Below are 14,293 nucleotides of genomic sequence, written 5' to 3'. Positions count from 1 at the left end.
GACAGAGGAAACATTGCTGAGTGTGACTGCCTGGAGGCGACTGTTTCATGGACTAATGTCGCGTCTTTGTACAGATGATCACCCATTCTTCAGGCAGGGGGCGGGAGAGAGAGAGAGAGAGAGAGAGAGAGAGAGAGAGAGAGAGAGAGAGAGAGAGAGACTGTGGGGTTGAGCTACAGACTCTTGGTAATATGCTCTTCCCCTCGCCACTGCTGCTGCTGCTGTGTAATCAGGCAGGTCCAGGGCTCAGAGGGCTGAGGCGCACCGAGCCGCGCTGCGCTCTGCACCGAGATAAGACTGGAAGGAGAGGAGCCACAAACTGCACCGTTACTGCCTCAGACCTTCAGCCTCATCACGGTTAATGAAGAGGAACACAAATAAGTGGAGAAAAAAAAAAAGAAGTTGATTGTTCATTTTAGCCTTTGATTTCTTTTATTTGACACATTTTTTGGAGACGCTTTGGAATAATTTCTACTTTTCTCATGTGTCACTTGGATATATCAATTTTTTTTAATCTTTATTTGAATTAATAGACAAACTTAAACTTTGGGAGTTTATCATCACCCCGGGATTATTTGCTCCAACCCAGACTTATTTGAAGTTTGGTGCAGAAGAAGCGCGTCCCTCTCTCTCTCTCTTGCGCCGAGGACGCGCGCAGTGCTGAGGAGAGAGGCTCCCTCGCGCTTCCATAAATGCCCGGTCCGTCGAAGAGGCTCGAGGCTGGGCAGCAAGATGAGCTCGTGGGTACAGCTGCTGCTCCTCGCGTTGCTGGCGACGTTTCTGCGGTTTGGCGGAGCCGAGGTGAGGTTATCGATCAGGTGGTGACGCCGATCCACAGTTTGACTGCGCTCATGGCACCATTGCATTGGAAATGCCACTCCAGCATTGGCAGGTGGACCAAGGATCAAGTCTCAGACTTGAAGGGCTCCAGGCTTAATTGGTTCTTAAATAAGTTCGTATAAACATATTGGTTATCTTGATGATAGATTTGTATAGTAGCTGAGGAGTTCTAGTAATTCTTTGAGTGTTTTCTTGATTAAAAAAAGAGTAACTATATCACAGTGTTCAGCCTTTTAGTCAGAATAAAGTAATACACGGTCTAAATGCTATAAAACATGTGCAACATACATGTCATTAAAGAAGTCAAAAGCACAAAAACGTTATGAAAAATAACAAAGTCATCTAACTTTTTGGCTTCTGGCTTGGAAAGTCACACCTGGTGTAAATTCAGGGAAAGAGAAAGAACACTGTTATCTGGACTCATGCAACATAAAGACGTAACACCAGTGACTTTTCATTTACAGGGGTGTCAAACTCATTTTAGTTCTGTGGTCAAAAACAGCCCAATTTCATCTTGAATGTGTAAAATAGTGCCATAATAACCATGAAATAAAGGGTTTTTTACTCTGTTGTTGTTCAGTGTATACATAATGAAAATATCTATATTTTAACAAAACCAAAGAATTACTACTGAAAATGATGACACGCTCAACATAAAGTCCATTTTAATGATACTTTCTAGTGCAAAATACAGTGAAATGTCCAAAAAACCTCCTATAGCTGTTACATTATGCATGTTTTTACTTTGCATTTCTGCAATGAGCCAGCTTGCTTTCATGGCAGCATCACTGATATCTCAGCTCGGGTCTCAGTCTCATGTTGTCTCTGCTACTCTTAAGAAATTGTAAAAGAGTTTATGTTTGAAATTTTTCATAATTTGCTTGGCAGTTTAGTGGCCCAGCTTGGCGCTTCCAGCAGGCTGGTTTTGGCCCACAAGCCTGATGTTTGACACCCCTGATCTACAACATATGCACATGTAACTACTGTCCATTTAAGGTATCAGATTACCAAGGAACAGGTAGTAAAACTCTTATTTTATGTACCATTGTACCAAAGCCACATTCTTCTGTATGGTAAACCTGGCCAGGCCTCCTTTGAGAGAGAGATCTTTGTTCTCAAAGGGACTTACCGTATCAAATAAAGCTTTAAACAATTGGAAATAGACAATATATAATTGTCACTGCAGTTTATCGTTCCATTGTTAATCTATAGGAGCATGTATTAACAAAATCCTGAAACTATGGGACGTGACTGAAGAAACTCGGCCGGCATGTTTCTTTACACCAGTGGTATCTGTGTTACGAAATGTGAAATTACAAACATAATTAGGTCCAAGCTGAAATATTTTCTTCACACAAATTTGTTGTGAATCGCTTCTTGACATCATTAAAGAAACACCCTATTAGTCCATGATTTTTTTAAAAATATTCAGTTATAATATGTTCTATAAAGTTGAATAGTGGGCGAACACCTCCACTCGACCGGATGCACCAGACCAAGACTTGCTAATGCAAAGCATCATATGCAGTTTTCATCCTTTCATTTTGGAAGCTTTTACATAAAAAAAAGAAAATAGTTATTCCTGACATTAACTGACATTTTAAGTGAAAGCCCGGGGGCAGACACATGCAGAGCTCGTCCATCCGTGGGTGATGTGCCAGGAAACGGTGAGCTGCCATGGACGGCTCCTCCACAGCTGTGCGCTCCACGTGGTTAAGCGATGCATTCATGAATACTGGTCCAGATGTTGAGTGCAGCCATGAGTCGGTCACCCAGGACAAGATCATGCAGTTACACCGTGCTGCACAGCGTTCAGGGGCTGTTGCTCTGGAGTCTATCAGTGTTCCAGTAATTACAGTCAGACGCTGTCAGTGATGTTCTCACCTCGATTTTAACAACTTTGTATTATACAATGACATTTTCTTGAAACCGTGAATGTGAGTAAAGATATGTGAATGCACGGCAGATGGATGAAGTTTGGTGATCTCCTGAGGTCAAACAGGAAGGCTAACCTCACGCAAGGCCTTCTCGAGGTCAAGTGAGACTTGACCTGCACAACGTTTTGATCATCTTTTGACAAACTCTCCTCTTTTTGACGGATATAAAGTCACATTTTATCAGTATTTTCTGCTTCGACGCAGATTTGAATCAGTGTCTCAGAGCCAGACGATTCATATCAGTGACTTCTAAAAGTAAAATGGGTTAAAAACACAGTCAATCGTGGGAAGTGGAGGTTTAAACAAGTGGAAAAGCAACACAATGCCGCTTCGACTGAGGCCAGTGGAGCCTGAACCACTTCTGGACAGTTTGAAGTAAAAACAATGAGGGAAGACAACAAAATGCAGACTGTTTCTTAAAGTGATACACTCTTAATGACTGTACATAAAACATAAGAAGGCTTCACTCAGACTTTCATTCACTAAATCGTTTGCAGTTTGTGCCATCCATAGTCTGCCAGTACTATGACTGCCCCACATAAAGCAGATCTTCACTCAAACTTTGCCGTGATGAATGACTTTAAAATCCTGTCATCATGCTGCCTTGTCATTTCACAGCTGCTGTAGGCTCCACATGTGAAAGAAAACTCAGGTTTGACAGTCAAGGTGTTTCAGAGGGGAGAAAGTTACAGGAGCTTTGAGGTATACAAGCAGGAATTCCCCATGTTTAGAGATTAAAGCAAAGCAGCTGGAAAATCACAGACATGATGTCCTTTTTTTTTTTTTTCAAAAGAAATGGTTTAATCAACATCTAGTCTTCAGTCGTCTTCTATAGAAAATGCCTCAAAAATGTCATGTTATAATGAGCGTATACATTCAGCCAAAGACCACCAAGGAGGAATCTCATGCTGAGCCAACTTAAAGTCATAATTATCCCCCGAACTGCATCAGGCGTCTTTCCAAATCAAGCCGTTAAAAAAAATGACAGTGGAATTAATTAAACTCACAATTGTTTGCACATTCCTGCGTCGTGCACGTGCAGGCACACTACCGGGGACTGCATGTGAAGCCTCGCACATGTGCTGCGGCTGCCGGCAGCAAACTCGACCCCTTAATTATGTACGATTAGATGTTCCTTCTCTGCTTTGCTGCAGCCGCTGCCTGTACCTGGCATTGCTCAATGGGACTGCTGGGTCTCTGGTGGTGGGGGGGGGGGGGCATGAGGTGATCAATGGTGGCATGATTGAAAATGTTTATTTTGTTTGCTTTCAGGCCATTAAAAACAATGTATGATAGTTCAAATTCACAGTTAGTCATACGTGTTTTTTTATTTTTAGTTTTTTTAAGAAAGTGTATTAAATGACCAGTGGAGGAGTTTTACAGTCTGTTCTGACAGCTGTTAAGAGCAAAAAGCCGCATCAGGAAAAAACCTGTGATTCAGACAGACTAGCTTTTCTAGATGCAGCTGGATGAAGAAATAAATATGATCCTACACAGATATTATGCTCTTGTTAAAGTTGATTTAAAATAGTAATTATCTAGATATATTACATAAAGAATACCCACATCATTATGTGTTTGCATCTGTCGGCCCAGTTTGCGTCTGTTTTATTTATCAGAACTGAAGTGTTTATTTAGTATTTCCTGCCAAGGCACAAATTATCATGACAGCAGGCTCCATTGTGAACAAAAGACACATCCTATAATTAACATCAGAGACAATTAGACAAACCGGGCAGGTTTGCTCCGCCGGCGAAGGCGGGAAACCGTCCTGATGACTCCTCGGGGCCGTCGGCAGCTCCGTGGCAGAGATGCAGGAGTAATAATATAAAGAAAACTTAACAATGGGGGAATTTCAGCGGCAGTGAGAAAGCACATGCTGCTTCCTTCGGGCAGAACCTGCCTGCTTCTGGGATTCATTCTAGTCTAAGGAACATGAATGAAAGGATGCAGATAGTTGGGATACCTATGAGTTGCCATTTTAAACATTTCAGTTGTTCTGGTGAGATCATTTCAATGGATGACGAACCTCTTCGTGAGGAAGTGCCTCGACCCACGTCTGATCCTTGTCCATTTTAACCCCTCTTTAAACCATCTATTATTTCTTCTTTTTTCCTTCCAAATGCACCTCCCTCCTCTCATCCTCTCTGTATCACTCCTTCCCCCACTTCCTGACTCCTTCCTTGCTCCTTTGACCCCTAAATGTTAGCAGATGAGAAGACACAACGCCAATAGTCATTCACCCTGCTCTTAGTGGCCATTGTGTGTCTGCTCTGGTCAATCCCCCCCGCCCCCCTCCCCCCCCCATCCCCCCCCATCGCTGTCTTTCTACCCATTAAGGGCGTGTGGGGGGTTAAACCCACACTCATTGCAGAGCATCACAAAGTGGGGCTGCTGCTTGCTTCTCACTTTGATACTGTTGAAATGTGGTCAAATCTGTTGTGCTGGCAGGGAAAGTGACACTTAATGTAGATAAAAGTTATTTTAAAAAATCAGTACATATAGGATCGTAGAAAGTAGAGAAATATGCAAATATATCAGACATTTAAAAAAATATTTCCATATGAAATCACTTTTTTGTTTTTTCATCAAGTTATAAATCAATATTTAGAGGAAGACATGATTGCAGGTAGCACTTGTTGAAAGGCTGCTGCAGAAGGTCATGCATTAGTAATTGGTAACATCACGCTTGTTTAGTATTTAACTCATACACTGTTATTGTGCTCCTGCAGTGGGAAAACCTCAAACAGTTATTCTTATAAATCTGCTCTGCTTTAAAAAAAAAAAAAAAGCTCAAATGAGTCATGATCTTTTCCAGCTCTCTTGTCATGGTGTTCAAATATAGAATAATATTGTATCCTGGGCGCTCCTCTGTAACTGCAGATGTATTTGTGTGTTTCAGGGGGACGCTCTGCCTGCAGCCCTGATGGAGCTGGTTAGAAACAGCCCCATCTCCTCGATAGAGGACCTCCAGCTGCTGCTGCTCACTGACTCCGTAGGTAAAGAACAAAACTTACTCCGACTACTCTGAATGCTGCTATGAATGGTAATGGTCTGTTACCTTTATATGTTGAGTTTGTGTGATTTCCATTCAATACAGTACACATTACCAGTTTGTTTAAAAAAAACAACACTAATTACCCAAAGGTACATTTCAAAACATTCTCCATAAATAGGAAGAAGACGCTGTACAGTTGTCGAGGTTGTGGTGATGAAGAAGATAATGCTGTGCACTTTAGATTTTTGTTTTGTTGTTGTTGATTTAAGACACTTAAATTGTGAATATTCAAAACATTCATACATGTTCCACTTCAACCCTTTTAATAGTCATGGAGTCGGGGAGACACAGAGAAACAGGCAGCCACACACTGACTCACGTCTCCGGGCAATTTCAAGTTACTAATTCACCACAAATTCCGTGCTAACCACTACACCATTACATTTTCGAGTTATAATGAAAGATGAAAGTGTAAAATCTGCCTAAAATAAGCTGAATTATCCCCCTCCCTCCCTCCCTCCCTCCCTCCCTCTGTGGCATTATCTCTCCCTCTGCATGCAAACTTTAACACGCCCACATGCGAGCGCTTGAGCTCCTGTTTTATCTCATTAAGTGCAGAGCAGAGGGCACTGGGAAGTGTTTAAGTACATTAAACAGAACTCCATGCCACACACACACACACACACACACACACACACACACACACACACACCACACACACACACTTTATGTTTTCGGTGTGTTCACATAAGTCAGATGACGTGTGTGTGTTTATTGTTTTGTCTCAGATGAGGAAGAGGGGACTTCTGCAGCCAATGGAGGTCACAGACTCCCGAGGAGCCTTGGTTAGTGCACACACACTCACACACACACACACACACACACACACACACACACACACACACACACACACACACACACACACACACACACGCTTTGTCATACATCACAAGACACCCCTGTTATTTCCTTCACGCAGTTCATCCGAACTTTTAAAAAAAAACTAAAAAAGGAATGAATTCAACAGTTTCGTGCCGACGTGCAGAATTCCTGATTTTCTTCATCTTTGCAGAAGCACTCCATCCTCATTAGCGGAGGACCGGGGGGGTTCGGTCAGCTCTCCCGAGACTTGATTAATGTGACGGGGATGGTTTTTGTGACGTCGTAAAATCCTACCCATTAACCTTTTTTTTTTTTTTTTTTTGTTGCTCGTGATGATAAAGCAGACGTCTGAATTATGAGACATCCATCTACTGCAGTCAGGGTGACTTTGCTGGTTTTGGGCTTCAATTAGGAGGCGCTAATGGCCCAACATTGATTTTAGTGTGGAGCATACTGAACAACTTGTGCATGTCCTTATTCGCCAATTGTTAAAAAAAAAAGGAGACTGGAGAGTAAACTTTTACTGGTGTGAATAAGAGTTGAATACTTCATGTGCATGTGCAATACAAAATTCATACACTTAATCCAAGAAGTGCAAGTATATGTCCTTATTTGAAAGAGAAACTTGTGTTTTCCTGTCACTTAGATAATTGTGCAAACAGGTGTAGATGAGATGAGATGTCTTGGCTTAAGGCTGGTTCAGGTGGTGCCTCCAAACCTATAAACACAGACAAGTGGGTTTTTTTTTTTAGTGTCCAAAAGTATGAGGAAGTGCAAAATCCCTTCCACATTTAATGTACTTTATTACAAATCCTTTTAAAAATTCAACCTTAACTCACCCTTCTCACAAGGAATAGCTTCAGATTTATCAGTATTAATGGTCTCACCTTGACTGCAATAGCTTAGCTGGTTGTTAACGCTTTATCTTTTGCATTAGTGTGATGCTAATTTGACTAAAACAGTAAGTCCACCCACAGACAGATAAAAGAATTCAATACTTTTATCAAAAAACTGCAGGTAATATCTCTTTCTCCCTCATTTTTACACTGATTGAATTTTGGTTTTGGACAGTTTTGGCCTCTGGAAGTGAAAGCATTCGTCTTTAGAAGCGTGTGGCACCCTGAATACATCGTTCTCATGCTGGTTCTTCCATTAATACATATCGTTGGTCACATGTCATCCTTCAGATGCCCAGCCAGCCCAGCAGGCTCTGTGTAAAGTTCGCACGGAGGTGGTGGAGGTCACCAGGGCCATGCTGGATCGCAGCAACGCCAACTTCTTACTGTGGCCGCCGTGCGTCGAGGTGCAGCGCTGCTCCGGCTGCTGCAACACCAAAAGTTTGCAGTGTGTCCCGGTGGTCACGCACACGAGATACTTGCAGGTGAACGACGGTGTACACGCTGTCACATACGCGTCGCTCGCGTCTTCCATTGGCTCGTCGTGACCCTCGCCGTGCTCTCCACCTCCCTGCAGGTCATGAAGATCGAGTACATCAGCAAAAGGCCCACCTATGCCAAAGCGGTGGTGTCGGTGGTGGATCACGTGGAGTGCAGATGTCAGCCTGCTCCTCGAGCTCCGGCGCCGAAGAAAAAGTCCTCTCGCAGACAACACAACCACCTGCATCGGAACCAGACGCACAGCCAAGGACATTCACAGGGGCAGGTGAAAGGACGTTTCGCAGACTTGAACCTCCCTCAGTGCTGCGCAGCATGCGCCTACTTTAACTATTAGCGCTGCGTTTTTAGTCTGGATGAAAACTGTGACCGAAAGTGAAAAATCTAGCATTGCTTTGTTTGTGGTGACACTGAAAACAAACTCTCACAGTGTGTTTAAATGGCAGCGGTCTGAAGATCAGCGGTTAAATAAAACAATGCACAATGCAAAGGCAGTATAACAACAGTAGCACAAGAAATAGCAACTAAAGGATCGGTGTCTGCAGCCTTTATGACCAAAAGAGCTCTTTTTCTCACTTTTCACCAAATCAAATTTAATTGGACTCGCAAAACACATTTACCTTAAAAATTTGTCTGATGTTGCATTTTTGAAATTTCAATCACAATTTTTTCAGCCTTTTTTCAAAATGTTTTGACATTTGAGCTTTTTGGCTCTTTATTAGTCATCATGCTTTGTAGTTTTGTTTTTTCTTTCTAAATGTTTTTAGCAGTTTTCGATTTCTTGTGGTTTTAGCTAATTCTCCCCGTTTTAGGTATTTTTTAAAGCCTTATTTTAGTCTACAGTTAAGAGTCCTTTTGAAAATGTTTGTAAATATTTATTTGCACACAATTTAATGAAAGCTTCAAGGTGCTGCTACAGAGGGCCTAAAGAGCCACAGGTTGCAGACCCCTACTCTGTCATTTAATTATTTGAAAAAATTAAATGACACAAACTTTTATTCGAGTTCTTGTAGACTGTATTTGTAGCATCCATCTTATTCAAATCTCTTGCCCAGCAAAGATGAGAAATGACATCAAAGTTGTGATTTTCATCAGTAAAACTATTTTTTTGTATAGAAAATAAAAGTTGTAATCACTAACATTTATCACCGTTATCTAGAGTGGTATTGCTGGCTTGGTACTGGTCGTCATTCACTGTCAGGACAATTCTTTAAAAAAAAGCCATATCAGCTTTTATTTAAAGTCTTTAATGATTGTTCACTATTTTCTTTGCAGATTATTTTCACAGTACAGATGGGGTAGATCAAAAAACATGTAGTAATCTTTACCTATCTACCTTGTTTGTGTGATTTTTATTTCCGGACCAAGCTGAAGTGCATGTTGTTTTATATCACCATCAAGGTCAAAGTGCACTCCAAAGACGAGCTCCATCAGTGGGATGAGCTGAAGCACAACCAGAGGATCCACCTGGAAGACCTCCTGGAGCAGCACTGGAGCCCCAGAGGAGACACCTTCACCCAGCTGGAAGAGGGTTACAGTCTCACTGAGGACGGCACGTCTCTGTCCGAAGACGCTGGGCTCTTCGCTCCACACTGGGCTCACAACTCCACCAGTTCTCCAGGGACAACTGAGGGACGGGACAATGTGGAGAGGAAAGAAGTTTCCTCAGTGGATCATGTTGGAACTGGGGTAAAGTCGGTGGACGATGCTGCTGGGTCACTGCTCAACAGCACCGGAGGTGAAGTTCACGGGAGAAATGAAGACGCACAGACACACATATCACATACGAGTGGCGTCTCTCAGCACGTCACGCCAAATCCTCCTGTCCAGTTCGGTCCTACCGAGAAGCTCGGCGCCAGGTTCAGACCCACGAAGGAGCCAAACCCGGATCCTCCGGGGCAGGCGAGGCGGAGAGAGAACGAGACTCCGGAGGAGAGGATATTACAGATCGAGGAGGCGAAACTGGAGGAGGAAAAAAAAGAGCTTCTACTTCTTCACAAGAGGCTGGACCAAGAGAAGGAGCTGCTGAGACAGGAGCAGATGAAACGAGAGGAGGAGGAGAGGCAGAGGGAGGAGGAGGTAGAGAGCCAACATCACCTGCATGGCAAACATCATCATCGAACGACGACACAGAGACCAGGTAATGCAGAAATACCTCGAGGTAAAACTCATTGATTTCTACATTTCCACGACATGTTAAAACTGTGTTGATGAAAACGTTCCAGAAACAACAACATCAACAAAAAGCACGCCGCGTCAGCCGTCGGCTCCAGCGGGCCCCAAACCTCCAGCTCGTCCGAAACAAACGCGGCGGAGGATGAGGAAGCACCGCAAACGGATCAGCAAGGCAGCAATGAGAGCGATGCTCATGTAGAGCGACGAAGAAACCCAGGTGAGTTTATATGGCGTTACAGCGTTGAAGTGAACGTTCAATCCACATACAGGTACATTAAAAAAACAAAAGGTAACTGTTGATTCAAAACAGATAGACTTAAATGTATTTAAGTCAGGGTTGTTGAGTAAATCGTTTTGAAAAAGGGTTATGTTTTTGCTAAATGTTTTGCAATTAGCACCAAAAGTTACTACAATCTCAACAGAAAGTCCATTTTAATGATACTTTCTGGTGTAAAAGTGTCCAAAAAAAACAACAGCAAAAAAACAAACACCTTTAACTGTTGCATCTTGCATCCTTTTGCATGCATATTTTTTTAAGAAACTCGCCCTGACAGCATGGCTTTGAGTCTCAGTCTTGGGTTTTGTCTGATACTCTTAAGAAAACTGTAAAAAAGAACAAAAAAACATTATTTTATTTTTTTTTTGAAATTTGATTGCATGGTTTGGCGTCTGGATCTGAGCCTCTTGCTTGGTTTTGGCCCACGAGCCTTCTGTTTGACACCCGATCTCTTCACTGTGATTGTTATGACATGTGATTATTGAGTCAATACTGACTACTACTGATCATATTGTAATTATATATATGTAATGTTGATTTCCTAGCATGTAATCTAAAAATAAACCAGGCTTACAATAAGTTTTGAACTGAATTATGGGAAAGTTTCTTTGCGATGTCTCTGTTTTTATGCAGTTTCATGTATTAAGTCTCTTTATTTCCTCCCTCAAGGACACAAAGTGAACATGGTGCATTGTGGGGATTATCCAGAGGTGCGGCCCAGCGATTCTCTTCCTATAAGTATTTATTCATTTGTCAGTAACCTGCTCGTCCTGCGAGATCTCCTCAGTAACACTACTAATGACTGTCTGGTGAACCTGTAACTACACCTGGATGGAGTAAGGATGGAGTAAGGGAGGAGGAAGAGAAAAGACAAAGGAATATGAATTCAAGGCGGACCTTTATTTTTTTTCACGAGAACGCTTGCCTCTACGACGGATGATGGTATAAAGAGAGAAGTTGCGCCCGGAGACTGACCGACTGTGCCAGAGTGCGCAGCGCCGGAGGACTGAAGCTGCACCGCTGTAGGACTGTGGAGGACCGTGCAATTTCAAAACTCAAATTGGAACCTTTTATTTTGATATCAGCAGAGCGAAACTGCACTTAAACGTTGGAGAAAAGCAAGACTTTATGAGTTTGTAGTTTGCTGAATCTGTGACAACCACAGTCAGATCGGATGAGGAAGAACCTTTGGTGGGGGAAAAAAAAATTAAAGATTAACACAAATTGGATAATATTCTAGACAATCATCCATGGACTGCAACGACAGGGGGATTTGTATTTGATATCATTTATCAGTTCATTAAAACAATGGTTTTTCTTAACCATATTTAATTATATTTAACTCATTGCAAACACTGGAATTACATACAAAAGCATAATTTCTTTTTTCTTTTTTTTTTTTTCTTTTTTAAAAGGATTTTCTACTTTAAATCTCATGGCAGGTATCCCAAAAAAAAAAAAAAAAAAAAAGACTGTGTGCTATGTTTCTTATTTATTTATCTCGACTGTTACTGTGGATTAACTCTCTGTACAAACACTGCAAACAAGATGTTGCTGAGATCCAGGAAGCACGAACAGATGCACCGACTGGGTGGTTTAACGTGTGTTTTTCAAAAGATCAAAACCTTCTTTTACCTCCTGGTATCACGCGGTGTTCAGCCTGTATGTCAGAAGTGTGTGTGTGTGTGTGTGCATGTGTGTGTGTTTGTTTTGTAAGTGTGTCTGTGAGGGTTTTGTGCCACGCCCACACATGTCATGTGTCTTGATAACATATTTGTTTGTGTTTTTCTTTGATAGAGGGATAGAGTCTCTTCCGCCAATCAGACTTTGGTAAAAAAAAAAACCAAAAAACAAACTAATTCTTTTTACACTCACAAGCTTTTTTTAATATAAAAGCCCCCAACTGTATGTTTCACTAAACTACAGCACATTTATTTAGATTTAATTGACTGGAAATTTAAATTTGTCAAAACGAGTGCAAAAAAGTGTTTTTTGTGTTCTTTCTGTCTCCAATAGTATCAAGTTACAACATTCTGCCGACGCTAGTTTGTCTTGAATAATTCATAACCTGCCAAACATCTTAAGTTATTGAAAAACATGGCTTGTTTTTTTAAAAAAGTTTTTTATGTTCTTTATGTCGATTCACAACTGTTACTTAATTTTGTTTGTTTCACGACGAGATGTGATGGAAAAGGAGACGTTTTGTGATAACATTGCCACATAATGCTATTTTCATATGGGTATAAGAAGCTTATGTGCTTAAATCGACTTTGGTTTGTGTTTTTATTGCTTTTTTTTTTTTTTCTTCTTTTTGACCAATTTGTCTTTTTAACAAATGCCAACACCCAACAATGTAAATTCGACAACATGTATAATATACAGGTGCATCGAAAAAAAAAATTGGAATATCTTTTAAAAACTTCAATTGTTGTAAAAACAATCACAACTATTGAACAAACTAGATCATTGGTGTCGAATTCAAGTTGATCTTGACTGTGGCGTTCCAATAAAAGGATGGCATAATAATCCAGAAACAACAACCAGATTTCTTTTTCCTTTGATTTTGTATATAGAAGTATGAGAACATCATGAAACAGACTATATTTAATTAAATATCTTTTAATCATAACCACAACCTTTGAGCCTGTATTTGAAAAACAAACCCAATCCCACATAAAGTTTAAGTTGAGCACCTTGATTGTTGGTAACTTGCAGCCGTCTGGTTTTATCCTTTCAGAATCATAATTGGAGAGTTTAAAGAAGTAACAAGTCCATTTTAAGAAATTTAAGGGTTAAAAAATACAGATATTTGGGTTCAAATGAAGGGAGGAAAAATACATATTTATGTGCACCGTTTATACAGCAGCTGAAGAAGTCAAAACTCGTGCATGAACTCCGTGAATCATCTGATGTTGCCGTCAGACATGAGGGACAACGACGAAGGTTTGACGGGTGAGAATGAGGCTGAAGCTCATCTGGCTGTTTTGCTACGTATGGATTTACTAACGTGTTGGCGTCACCTGATCACATTTACCCAGTTTGTAGATTTGCATCTCAAAACACAGAGAATACAAGGGGAAAGGCTATTTCTGACCACAATTTATTTTGAAGGAACTTCCATCACACAGAAAATAGCACATTTCAAGTACTTGTTTCAGTTTTGAAAGGATGAACCTTTTCATGAGATACGCCTGTGTTCAGGTATTTTTGTTGGCCAACAGAGAAGCCACCTGTTTGTATGGACGAATCCCGCACAGTTATTGTATTTGTCTAAAGCAGTGGACAAAGGATTGACATGTCTCATTTTGTGATCTAAGCATGCACATTCTATATATTTTTAAATCATTTATTATTATTTTTTTCTGTCTTGGAATGACGTTTAGCCACATGCTGGGTGTTTTTTTGGTCTTAACCCTTAAGAATCCTCTCTTATAACAACACAATTGCATGTGTTTTAATACAGTGCACATTCATCACATAGTCTCACTAAATTCCCACTCTGTCAGTTTTACCTAATCGCTGAGTGTTTGCTGCGTTCGACCTGACAGATTGAGGAGCACAGGGAATGTGGAGGGTTGATGCACTGCTGGTGAACTCTGGCAACCTACTGTCTTTGTGGTTGGTTTTTCACAAGGACCCACTTGACTCTTTGCTGCAGAAACTCCCCTTTAACTCAGCAGCCAGGTACATAGCGGTGTTTGTGAATAGTCAGGCCAAGAGGTTCTTCATGTGAGGGATGACTTTGACTCATTATTAATGCAAATGCGTTGAGATTTATTGTGATTACATG

At 41.2% G+C, this 14,293-nt stretch overlaps 1 protein-coding gene across 1 annotated transcript; it reads left to right on the top strand.

The window, feature by feature from the left end:
* Positions 1–208: 208 nt before the first annotated feature.
* pdgfbb (platelet-derived growth factor beta polypeptide b) lies at positions 209–12,969 on the top strand. The gene is made up of 8 exons (XM_080487746.1): positions 209–801; positions 5,680–5,776; positions 6,564–6,620; positions 7,845–8,038; positions 8,131–8,319; positions 9,453–10,191; positions 10,277–10,443; positions 11,173–12,969. Exons 1-7 carry the CDS (start codon positions 733–735, stop codon positions 10,423–10,425), a joined length of 1,494 nt encoding a protein of 497 aa, XP_080343872.1. The 5' UTR covers positions 209–732; the 3' UTR covers positions 10,426–10,443; positions 11,173–12,969.
* Positions 12,970–14,293: the final 1,324 nt, after the last annotated feature.

Source organism: Lipophrys pholis, assembly GCF_963383615.2.
Source record: "Lipophrys pholis genome assembly, chromosome: 19".
In the NCBI taxonomy this organism is placed as follows: Eukaryota; Metazoa; Chordata; class Actinopteri; order Blenniiformes; family Blenniidae; genus Lipophrys; species Lipophrys pholis.
This window is presented reverse-complemented; position numbering and strand designations above follow the sequence as displayed.